Genomic DNA, 12,637 nt, shown 5'->3' on the forward strand with positions numbered 1-12,637 from the left:
GGCGGTGTAGGAAAGAGGCCACTGTACAGTTCAAAACTCTCTGCAGATGTTCCTGAGCGGTATAGTGAGGAGCGCTGGGTCTGCTGGTTCATCCTCTTGACTTAACAGCATCTCTGAAAAGTCCCGAAGGTTTCATGGTGTCACTTCAATTACTCACCCGGCTGGTTTTCTTCTGCTCTTTAGATTGACAACTTGTGGCGGTTTATAGCTGGAGTATCAAAGCCTGCGAGTGTGTGTTCTGGTGTGTGTTGGTCAATGGGAATCCCACGGTGTCTTTTTACTCTTGCCAGCAGTGGTGTTTATAGGATTTTGTCTCATTTTCTCCAGCGTTAATTTATTTCCATGAATTCAGCCATGACACATTCTCTCCTCTGCTCTCTGTCTCTGTGTGGCTTTACTTTACTGAGCAATGAATTTCTCTCGGTGCTGAATGGAAGAATAGACCAGACTGGCCTCATAGTTGCTGCTGCATGCTTATATTGACGATGAACCTGATCATTGCCCCCGGTTTTTACTCCGTTTCTTCTCCTCTGATGCTATCCTCTTTGTCTCCCTCGTCTTCCATTTGAAGCTCTGTGTGTCTATACAATGTCATTGCATTGTTTTGTGGTTTTGGATAACGTCTCATTGCATTGTTGTGCTTCTTGAGGTGTGTCATTATGGTTCATCTGTGTCAGCGGCAGATGAGCATGCCGTGGCGCGGTTGACTCCAATTTCCCAGGCCTGTGACTAAGTCTTTCAAATCTCCAGCCAGCCAGCATCATACTCCTCCCTTCTTGTGGATCTGTTTGGCAACAAAAAAAAAGCCATCTCTCTCATCATCTGGATTATATGGACTTCATTTAGCTTTGATTGCAAAACCATTAACATGCAACTGTTTGGTGACTGACCCGTGAACTTTCTCATCAGCTGACAAACAAAACTGGTCCCATCATTTTTCCTCTCAGGCTCTTTGGACCCCTGGGTTCTAGGTCAGGGTTTGGTAGTGTTTGTGCTGTCTTTCTGTCAGACTTGCATGATCCACTGCCACTTAACGAGGGAGAACAAGGCTGAGAAATGAGGCATTTCCGGGCCCAGGGGTTTATTCCTACAGCACAGTGGATTACATTACAAACTTACAGCGTGGAGACATGACCTATTTTTTAAGAATCTTTTTTTTTTTTTTTTTTTTGCTCTGAACACTGTTCCAGACCATCTTAGTGTCAAATCTGCAGAGAGAAAGCTTCCAGACGTGATCCAAAGCTTTTGGATGTGTCCTCACATTACGTCATATATTTTCTGACTCTATCTGGTTCTGTATCTGCTCTTAAAAAGGGGGAAGCATGCAGAGAGCTCATCAGGCTTACATTGTTACATTCCCAGGAAGGACTGTGCTGAGTGCTAAAAAAGCAATGCCTTATCACATATCCAGTGGAGCAAAGCCCTGTAACAATACACTCTGTTTGTTCTTTCTTTCTTTTATTTTATATTTTCCCTGTGCAAAACTCATAACATACAGCAAGAAATCCTCCAAATACAAGTAAAAGATGAATGCATTTGACTTGTGCTATTTATTCCCTGGCGTTGCGCCGCACAAAATCACATCGAAACAGATCAAATGTTACGAACTACCTAGAACAAATTTATACATCTTGTAAGGAAACAAAAATAACCATATACATAACCACTACCCTGGCAAGTCAAGCAATATTTGACAGAACAGCAAACATGGTCACATGTACAAGTTAATGACAAATAAATAGCAGTTTACACTAAATGTTGCTTTCAACCTCACTGCGTCTCTTATCATCAGATTGCCATCACCTTGCGTTGTGGTGTTGTTTCCATGGTGTCTGGATTTCCTTCCGGCCTGTTTGTTTGCGTGGCATGTGGACAGACAGTGTGCTTTGGTTCCATTGCAGAGGTGAAGGTGGGTGGAGGCTGGCGAAGGAGGACAATTTGAGCACCCGGTCCCTTCAGCAAGATGTCTGTAAGCTCTTCCAGTGTAGAGTTGACGACCGGCACACCATTCACCTCCACTATCCTGTGGTAGCATCATAGAAATGCAAACAAAAGGCAATTAAAAGATTAATTTGAGGGAATTAAAGTTTATTTCATGTTTCATGAGAAATGCTCATAACTCATGAAAGAGTCCCTTCATTAGTTTTATTTATGGACTTTCAGATAAGGCTGACAGTCAAATAGCAGTCCTTTGTGTTTCTTCATTAGCTGCATAAAGAGTGTTGGCACAGATGCAGAGATAAGTGAGCACACACAGTGGGCCTCAAAGACTCTTTTGAGCTTCTGTGGTTCTGTCTCTTCACTGTCATGCTCACAGCTTTTCTTCTTGGCAGGATTGTTTCTGAGACAGATGTCAACTTCATAGAGAAGGCCCCACCAGTGGTGCTGCAAGTCTGAGTGTGTGCATGCTTGTGTGTGAGGTCTTGAATTTCTCTGTTTGTGTGGCCTGAAAAAACTGTACACACTACCAACTCGGTCCCCATCTACCTTGCCAGGTCCATAATGCAGAACGCAGGTTAAAGTTAGGATTAAGGACATGATGAAGGTTAGAGCTAAGGTTAGACATTGGTTGTGGTGGTTAAGATCAGGGTACAGGGCTTAAAAAAAATAAAAAATCTATAGTGAGGCCCCATAAAGGTATAGCTGCAGTTTTGTGTGTGTGCATGTGTGCGTTCATGCATGCGAGGACACTCATGAGTTTGACATTGCTTTGGTATCTATGGACTTGCTGTAATTCTATAATTACTTAATTATCCAAACTTCTTTTATCTACTCCTTTTCACTCTCTTCTGTATCCAAGTATTACATTACAGCATTGCTTGTTTTGGGGCCGATGTCTGATGCGTCGCCATAGCTACCAAGCATTGAAAAATAAAAGGATGAAGGAAATAGATGAGATTAGGGGGATTTGGAAAGCTTACTGAGCTGTAGCTAAGAACACTAAATAAGTGTTTGTCTTTAAGCCTGGATTAATTGCACTTTGAGTGTGTTTTGGTGTTACCTGTCATCCACGCAGAGATGAGAGTCGTCCACCTTGACGACAACTAATCCGCTGCCTTCTCTTTGGCTACACATGAAGCCGTAACAGCCATCAGGGTTCTGGTTTTCCTGTACCATCAGCAGCATGGCAGGGGACTGCGGTGACACCAGCTGGCTCAGGCTGCCGATGGCCAAAGTCTTTCTTTCAGCTTTCTCCTGAACGAGGAAAGAAGATCACATGCACTCAATAATGAAGGGAAAAAGGGCTCAGAGGGGAAAACAGTGATGATTTAAGCAAGAATAAGTTTGTGGGGGCGTGATTTCACATTTTACTGCATGGGTACGGCATGTTCCTTTCATACTAATTGTTTTGAGTGTTTTCTTCCTCTCTATCTTCATTTCTTTGAAGACACCTCCTGTTTCACATGTAAAATTGATATCTGAGAAAAAGTGATCAAAGTGCTTAAGCAATTCTCTATATCCTGACAAACAACAAAATACTAAGTGCCGGATCTATGAAAGGTTTGTTTAGAAATGGGCTCAAATATTGTGGACAAATGTGAGTGGTCGCTGAGGATTGCTGGTGACCGGCACGCAAGTTAAACACACATTTCCCATTTAGCGTGTTGTTGCGTTCATGAACATGGAATATTGAATTCAGGTTCCAGAAGCATAAACTAGGAGGAGTTTATACTGACACATTAATGTGCAACTTGATTTACAACATTTGAAAAAATTATTTTTTTACTGTGTTTGAGAAGGTGGCGCATGTAAGTTCAGCTTCACTTCGGCTGGCTACCCACAATCTAAAAACATGCACTTATAGTTAACTGGTGACTCTAAATTGCCCAAAGTTGTGAATGCGCATGACTGTCTCTCAGCGCTTGAAGTGATTCACTGTCAACCTGTACAGAGATTAGGATTGGCTCCAGCATCCTGCAGCCCTGAGTTGGATGAGGTGGTATAGAAGAAGGATGCATGAATGGGTGCGCTTATTTTTTTTACCATTAAGAGGAAAGGGAGGAACAGGGCACAACCAAATGAGAAGGGGAATGGAAAGTGCTTCTCTTGTAGAGTGTAGTGCGGGAGTCCTGGTCAGTTTAGAGGAGAGGCACAACCCCTTCTGATGCAATCCTGTTTGTAGTTTTTAGTGTGTCCTGATCGAAGCTGTTTAGTCAGGTGAAGCATGCATGTGAGCTATCATTAGTGATGCATGGGAACCTGTCACAGAGGCCTCGAGTCATTGTGATAGATGTTCCTTTCTCTAATGAAATCTCATCCACTGTGTCTGCAGGAGGCGCACTTTAGATTACAGGTATTTATACTTGTTGTTTTTCTTGCTGAGGTTTAGTTAAAAACGATCTATACCACTCCTACATCTGCTTACAAAAAGACAACAATGTGTACGGATCAGCATAAAAAACTTGAGAATCAACTAACCTGTCAGGACAGATAATAGATTACTATTGATCTTTTTTTTCTCTCTTGAAGCTGAAGCTGATTTGAAATAGTTCTACATTCACAAGTAATCACGTACAAGTACTATAGAAATGCTGTAGTTTTATCATTTAGGAACATGGTTCTTATCGAGCCCCCCTCTTATAGAGTATAGTGCTATACTCACAGTAATTATTTGTGTTTAATATGTTATTTTATTCCCGATAACAGAGTAAAAAATTTGAAATCCTGTTAACCTCATTAAACCATGATCAACCTTTTATTTACAGTGCAAACAGCACCAAATACCGGAGGTACGTAGGCGTGGTAAATTTACTGTAAAACTTTGCAAAATACTGCTATGACTCAAACGGGTGTCATGAATTCGATGAATCTGATTTCTGCTGCATCACGTGTGGACGTTTTCAGCGAAACATAATCTGTGCCAATTTGTTCTTTCTCTATTCACTACTTTCTGTCACAGTTTTGATCACGTGGGGAAAAACAAAATCAACAATGGAAGGAATATACAGTCTGTTAAAACACATAGATTTATGACTTAAATTGTCAGTCACGCCCTTTTGGAAACATAAAAATATGACTATGACAGCATGTTTATTACTTTACTTGAGGGTGTGTTCACATTTCTCAGATGTGGTTCAGATATCAGGAACTGTGCTGCAATTGCTGGATTAGTTTCACCTAGTCATACAACTTTACACTTTGCAGGACCATTTCAAAAATCTCCACTTTGTGTGATTTGAGGAAAGTTTGATGGATGTCTGATCGCACCACAAACAAAAACCCCTTTTAAATAGACCAAAGACAAGAATTACCTTTAACTTGTTCAGAGTAGCGCAGCCCCTCAGGAGTCAAACTCACTTCTCATGATCAGACACATTCAGCCATTCATGCACACACAGCTGCTGCCATGCAAGTTGCTGGCACATTGGCAGAAATGTGGGCTTCAGTGTGTTGTCTAATAAAAGGGAACTGTACCACAAACTTTTCGATTGAAAGTAGACTTGTTCGACCAATTCGGTCACAGTCATCCCAACACAGTTCGTACACAAGACTATTTAGATTTCAGAACTGATGTATCCTTGCAGCAGATGTTGTTTGTTGGTGTTAAACAAATGTCCAGCTGGTAAAAGCACCGTTAAGTAACACCACACGCTAATCCCACATTGCATTTAGTCTAGCACAAAGCATTGATGGGAGGCGTTTGAAGTTATGTCACAGAACACACTGTATGATAGTCAGGCCTTTGGTTTGTTGGCACTTCTTCAAATCTCTTTTACATTTGTTTACATTCTGAATGTTCAAATATTCAGTGCAAGCACAGTTGAATTGGACTCAAATCAAATTCTTTCCTTTTTTTTACCCCCTTAACTTTCACCCTTGCCGTAGAGCTGCACCATAAGCATGAACACTACTTTGAAGCTCATCCTCAGTGTGTGTGTGTGCTGCTGGTTTCAGGTCACTTTGTCACCTGTATTTGTTGTCTGCTGAACAAGCACTGGCCTCAGCTGAAATTGCAAGTTTATTATTGTTGTTTCTCAGAACAAAGTCTTGAAGATTACAGATAGTGCTACTTGGAACAACTGAGGCTGCGTCAAAGCCAAGAGACCACCAAGATGTAATGATTAGCTTTGGAGGAGATCGCACCGCAAGTAGCTTGAAGGGATCAGGAATAACTTGTGAGCCCAACCACTGAATTCCAGTGTTCCTTTATCCAGCCTCTTGGCATACTCCCCTCCCCCCCTGCGTGGCGTGCGAATGCCTTGCAGCAATACATGCTGCCTCGCCAGGGTCAGGGGTCAAAGCTAAGGCTTCTCTCTCTTCAGACAAGTGGCCAGACAGGATATACCCTCGGAAACACAGTCAAAGCCCCTTGAGGAGCAGACTCTAATATACTTCATTTTCCTCTTTAGTTCAATTTTGGACACATGCCAAAAACCCGAGGAATTTTTTTCTTCATATTCTACTTGTTTATCCACAAGATCAGATCAAATCCTTTCCTACCTGGGCCAGACACAAGGCACATACACACCAGACAAAGTGAATAGATCAATTATAACTGTGTAGTTAAGATTGCAAAGGTCACCCAAGCAACCTTTTTCATCTCAGTAGTGAGAAAATGTCACTGTAAGTTTTATATTTCAGAAACGCATGAATTTACCTGCGTTTCAGGAAGCTAAAACCTGATCTGTGGGAGGACTTTATTTCACCGAGTGTGACAAACGATTCTCTGACAGGCCAGCTAACGTAGTTGCTAAGTGGGAAGGATTGCATTTCATTTGTAATAATAGGTGTTAGTAGATCTACATTCAATGCTGTCAGTGTGAATGCCGATGCCCTGACTCCCTCAACTGCAGCGACGTTCATTGGAGAGAGCTCAGTGAGAACGAGTGTGTCTGAATGAAAAGATGAAGGATTTAAATTTTTTTATTAACCCTAACCCTTTGCCGCCTTACTTAAAGAACAAAGGAGACCGAGGAGTAATTCTTTCAATTTCCTTTCTTCAGTCTGAAGTTTTGACTCGTCCAAACTAAACTACTTATTGAAAGTCATTTCCATCATTTGTTGTCCTTTCCCTCCTCCCTTCACTCCTGTGCCTGTTTCTTGTTCTCCCTCCCGCTCGGCCGCTTTATTGATGCTCTCCAGTTGCAATAGATCCTGGAGATTAGGCTGCCGATGATGAAATATTTCCTTATTGTCTGTAATGCGAGGCAGCCTACAAGACCAAACACAGGGCGGTCTGTTCCTTATTTGAACAGTGGCTCTATCAGTTCCCAGGCTGCTCCTCAGCTCTGACCTGTGTGTTAACTCTGATTAGGTCATATGATAAACATTAGCGCTGCAGCTTTTCCCACAAACTCGGCACCTAAAAAAGCGTGGCCCCGGGGTGGCAACGTGACACGGGGCACCTTTCAAAAGCTGAAGCCGCGTGTGTCCTTTCATGGCACCTCGTTAGGGCTTCTCCAACGGGATAAAAGAGCCACATTAAAAAAGAAGTGAGCTCCTCTGGGGATAGGTAGAGATAGTTTTACACATGCTGGCCCATTTCTCCGATGCACTCTCCCAGTGGCTTTTGTCACACACATTCCATTGTTGGTATGGTCACAGGCTCTCGAATGTCAGCGCTAAACATCAGTTTGTGAGGGGGGGAAAAAAAAATGCATGTTCATCCTAAGGACTCATATAGTTACAATGGACTGAATTGCAGTGCAACAGGAAACACACTTCAATCACAGAACTGGAGTGTCAAAGACTGTCCTCCCATCCCAGAAATCTGAGACCATCTTTATAGATCTGGACAGTTATTTAATACAATAGGAACTTTGGAGAGTCTCTAGATTTATGTGTGGTGTCTGATGAAAAGATTTGGTGATAGACTGCTTTTCCTGGCTTCATTTTCCCAAATCACCAAATTTGTCTTGGTTTTTGTCCTCAGCAACAGTAAGATTTTATTATCCCATACCACGCATGCCTTTCTCGCTATCAAGAGATGCTTTGGTGCAAATAGCAGCGTCTCATTTTTTTTTTATTTTTAGCAATGAAAACATTCTCAGCCTCTGACGATGCAGCTTTCCCACATATTGGTGTAACTGTTTTTCACATGCTGCTGCTTGAACTCCACTGACCGGGCTCAGACCCTCAGCATGCAACTTAATCTTTATTGTGCCAGTGTACCTTAACATAGCTGTCTTGCAGAGCATTTTGGAGGTGAGCAGCTTGTCGGCTGAGATGCACGATAGAAATTTCCTCCTTAAAAACTTGGCAGTTCAGCTTCATCTTTTCCAAGAGACGAACCTCCAACTGCCTGAGGGATCAGAGAATGCATTTCACTTAGACAAGACACCAAATCATCACAGGGTAAACACAGAAACAGACACTATCAAGTGCACAAACACCAGAGCCACACAGAGGGAGAAAGTTGTGTTTGTTATATTATTTCTTTGTTGTAATGACAAAACTTTATGCCAGTGTAAAGCTGCCCCTTCTCTTTTCAGTGGTGTAACATTTGTAAGAACTATACATTTATTTGATGAGCAGCAGGGGTGATTTTATTGGGTTGCACCTATAAAAAAAAGATTTGCTAAAACCTCCGAACTCCTGTTTGTTTGTTTGTCCACAACAATTTATCCCTTTCTCAACCAGCAGCCTCAGTAACATGAGGACGAATCATACGGAGCCACAATAGCCTTGCTCCTCCTCCTCATGGTGGTCACCAGTGTGCTCACAGAGTGCTGTGGGACAACATAAACTCACTTCAACCAGCATTTGTTGCGTTCAAGCCATAGTTCATCACTCTGGAATGGACAGCAATGTGTTGAAGCCAGGGCTGATGGCAGGACGCTACATCCTCTTGACTCTGGAGGTAGTCTGTGATAATTCCTGCTCTGTGGGGAGTTGGTTTCCTTTTGGAAGAGTTTGGGGAGATGGGATTGAGAATTTCATCTTGAGATCTGTCCTCTGTGCATTGAGAGGTGACATTCAGATTGTTCGCAACCTGGAGATACCAGACGCTCGAAACAAAACTCAATAGCAACTGCAGAGAAAAAGCAGCTTTTCATTTACAGAGAAGATTAGGAATTGTTTTCATGGGTGCAAAACCCCAAACTCGGCTCTGCTCACTGATCTTACGAATGATTCTTTGCAAGCATGGCACCATTTTAAAGAGGAATTCCAATAGCATGATATTTATTGCCACAATAAGCGGAACATAAAACAATCTATGAACCACAAAAACCTTTTGTCTGTACTCTATTTTTTAGATGAATTGTGTTGTTCTCCGCAAAAGTTCTATTTGTCATTTGGACTTTTTGTAAGTGGAATAGTCCAACCTCCGTGATGTTAAAGTTTAAAACGAACTATTACTAGTATTACCTAGTCTTTCCCCATCTTTCTTTTTTTTTTTATGTACTGTGCAACTACATAAATTATTGTGGTCTTCAAATAAATGTGGAAAAGTGGTTTTGCATTGCACGAGCATGGATGGTTCACCTACTTTTTTTTGTGAGCAGCGAAGTTGTTAATGTCGTCTCTGAGGGTCTGGAGGCTCTGCCTCTTGTCATTCAGGCGGTGGTTAACCAGTTCCAGCCTCTGTTTGAGCTCGGCGGATCCAAGCTGGTCCAAATTCTCATCACCATCTGAATTCTTTAACTCAGAACAAAAAGCTACCAGGCCGTGGTGTAGCTCCTGGATCTATCGGGGGTTAAAGAGGTCAACATGGTCATGACATGGAGTCCTCGGTTAAATGTTAGTTTATCACACATTGTTAATCAGTAATATTAACCTGAAGGACGACGTTCTGTAGCGAATCCACCTGTTGATTTAGTTCACGTATCCGCTCTTCTTTAGCTGGTTGGCTCCCCTGGATATTTTTATTCATGTTGCCATTGACGCTATTAACATCTGGACTGTTTGTTGGTTTGTCCTGTGATACAAAATTAATTTCAGGTGAATGTTGTAGCATGTCGTCAACAGTCTGCAATAAACGTGCCCAAGCAATCTACCATTTTACACAAGTGCAGCTCGAGCTGACTGCTCTCTGATGACAGTGATGATGAAGAGGATGATGATAACATCGAGGACAATAAAACTCCAATCTGTTGATCCGGTGGGAGGTCCTCTGATGACCCTAAGTAGTAAGAGCATATGCACAGTGTATTCATATTCAGCTTACCTTGAATGGGAGGCTTTTGAAGGTTGATGCAACTGTACATGGTGAAGATGCCAGTAAATGTGTACAGTGTGACAGTATCGTTTAGCGGAGAACACATGATGGAGTGTGCATGTTGTTCCTGAGCACCTTGTTTTTCTTTCAGCGTGAACAGGCTCTTATCTTCGTTCACTCCCAGCATTTTAATACAAGACTCCATGATTTTTCCCACTGTGGTTTCCTTTGGGGTTCTCAGATGTACTATCCGCTCTGAAGCTGCAACATAAGTAAGGCAGACAGTGGTATGCCCAGTGTGCATGATCAATAATGAAGACATTTCTCACCCACAAGCTACACAAATGCATCATGTTATATTTATCATCACTGAAGGTATGATATCTAAACTTGATGTATTCGGAAAATAACACTGGTTTCCTTTATAGCAGAATGGTTTTCAAAGTGTGGGGCTGGGGCACAGCAATGGGAAGAAAGTTAGAGGTCACGGGGATGCTTTTTCTCAGCTTGATTTATTTTCCCTTCTAATCTCTGAGAAGCATGAAAATCCTGCTAACCAGAACTAATTGGAGTGTGAAACTGAATTCATTGTAAGTGTAAGAGAAATGAACTGAAACTGTAAATTGAGCTTTAGTGCAAGACTGTTCATTTATTAATTGTGTTGCAGACCATAAAAAGGATTATATTATATATTTTTTAAAAATCTACTTTAAGAGTTATGGGTTGTCTCAACAATGAATAGCTGAAATCCAGCACTCAACCATTCAATGCTGGTGTGAGATAAAGCATGTGCAGTGCCCAACTTTGGTGGAGAATTTGGTTCAAGCTGTGTGTGAGAGTGAGAGAGGGGGCGCTCATCCTCCCACTTTTTAAAACCCCGTACTTTATTTTGTCACTGATATTTCACCGAGAACATAGTCAGTAGTTAATCAGCTCAATTCAAGTACTCACCATTGATGGTAATCTCTACCAGTTGACAGTTCCTCTGGGTGTTGTTTCTATGACAGAAATAAGCCAAGACGTTATAGGTTTGTGTTATTTTTTTTAAAAAAATTTTAAATTAATTTTTTTCGTTTGTAAAGTAAAGAGAGGCGTTACCTGAGTTTGAGGGAACGCCGATTCATACTCAGGCAGCTCACATGAGGAGAAGATTTGGACTTGGTCATCGACACCAGTGTGGTAGTGAACGTCTCCACATTATTTGGTCCTAAGGATCCTGTGTGACAAAGAAAATATCAAGTGAACTTGTTTACCCTATTCTTCGGGAAATGTTTATCGGGTCTTAAAGGTGAGACTATACCGAGCAAAGAGTCGAGTCTCTGGGAGGCAGTGCTGGGCGGGTGAAGCTCGTTATAAATGGCTGACAGTAACTGCTCCCTCTCTTCCAGTGAGACGATCTGGAGAATGTCCAAAGTTTTCAGGTCGACTGAAGCAATTTCTGCTCCAGAGAGTTTTGCCTCTGAAAGGGATGACAATGACAATGACAAAATTAAACTCCCAGAAATCACATTTGTTTCTTTAAAAAGAAGACCTACTTGTTAGTAAAAGAGTAAATTTTTTTTTTTTTCTTTAAAGATTTTTCTGGAAAGAAATTTCTATAATGAACTACAACTGAGCGTGAAAAAAATCACTGTTAAATCTTTACTACACAATGTATATCTAAAATAGTTCAATTATAGTCTGAATTAAAATAACAGATTTGTTTTTTTAGCAGAATCTATAATAGCACAAATAGCGTCATATTTTCTTTCCTCCATGGATAGATTTATTTTATTTTGCCTTAAAGTTTGAGATGGACTTTTTACAGAGGCAGAAAATGCATCTGTCATGAAAAAAAAAAAAAAATCCAAGCCTATGATGCATGCTGAGTTCACCGCTGTGAAAGGGGTGCAGCAAAAAAGACTGATCATCATCATCATCATAATCATCATCATCACGTTATATCGTATCATCATCATGCTGTCATGTCAGATTTAATCTGTCAGTTTAGTGGATTTCCTTGACTCAAGTTTTGACATTCCTATTGAAAAGTTTATTTGATCTGAAGTAAAGATAAATTAAACTGGCAACGCCTGTCTTTGCTGCACAGCCATAGGGCTTGGATAGGAGACAGAAGAATGCGCAGTACCTCTGATGAAAGGGAGACATTTCTGTAGTCCAATGCTGGTAAACCACTGGCAGACTTCCTCTGTGTTCAGCTCCCTGAGAGATTTGGCCACTTGCCTATCTTCATCCTGGGGGGGGAAATGAGAGGCTACACACCTGCTGCTGGTGGAAAACTGCTTGAAGCACTGCCTCACTACAAAATATGTACTGTTTTTCAATTTGTCACGTACACAAACAACACACTCTTTAAACCACAAGATCTTGTCATATTTAGTATGTACAGTTTATAACAAAATTGCAGCTCTGCTTAAGCTTTCTGTTTGTCATGGCGTCTTTCTGGCACCGCCATTTTTGCACGTGGATCTTGAAGAGAAGACCATATAGGATCGTAATATAATCTTTCTTGTTGCTTGACTGAAAAGTTTTCAATTA

General features: G+C 41.4%; 1 protein-coding gene across 1 annotated transcript in view; it reads right to left on the reverse strand.

Annotated features, from left to right (window-relative positions):
* Positions 1-1,171: 1,171 nt before the first annotated feature.
* The window catches only part of LOC308121136 (uncharacterized protein), a 29,533-nt gene continuing 18,067 nt past the window's right edge, over positions 1,172-12,637 (reverse strand). The window contains exons 5-15 of the mRNA XM_080482225.1: positions 12,228-12,333; positions 11,400-11,558; positions 11,198-11,315; positions 11,051-11,097; positions 10,235-10,360; positions 9,939-10,063; positions 9,719-9,859; positions 9,431-9,627; positions 8,113-8,242; positions 3,002-3,195; positions 1,172-2,023 (exon numbers count right to left, since the gene is read on the reverse strand). Of these exons, the coding sequence (XP_080338351.1) occupies positions 1,789-2,023; positions 3,002-3,195; positions 8,113-8,242; positions 9,431-9,627; positions 9,719-9,859; positions 9,939-10,063; positions 10,235-10,360; positions 11,051-11,097; positions 11,198-11,315; positions 11,400-11,558; positions 12,228-12,333 (1,578 nt within the window). The 3' untranslated portion in view covers positions 1,172-1,788. The remainder of the gene's footprint in view (positions 2,024-3,001; positions 3,196-8,112; positions 8,243-9,430; positions 9,628-9,718; positions 9,860-9,938; positions 10,064-10,234; positions 10,361-11,050; positions 11,098-11,197; positions 11,316-11,399; positions 11,559-12,227; positions 12,334-12,637) is intronic.

The sequence above is a fragment of the Lipophrys pholis genome (genome assembly GCF_963383615.2).
Source record: "Lipophrys pholis genome assembly, chromosome: 15".
Lineage (NCBI taxonomy): Eukaryota > Metazoa > Chordata > Actinopteri > Blenniiformes > Blenniidae > Lipophrys > Lipophrys pholis.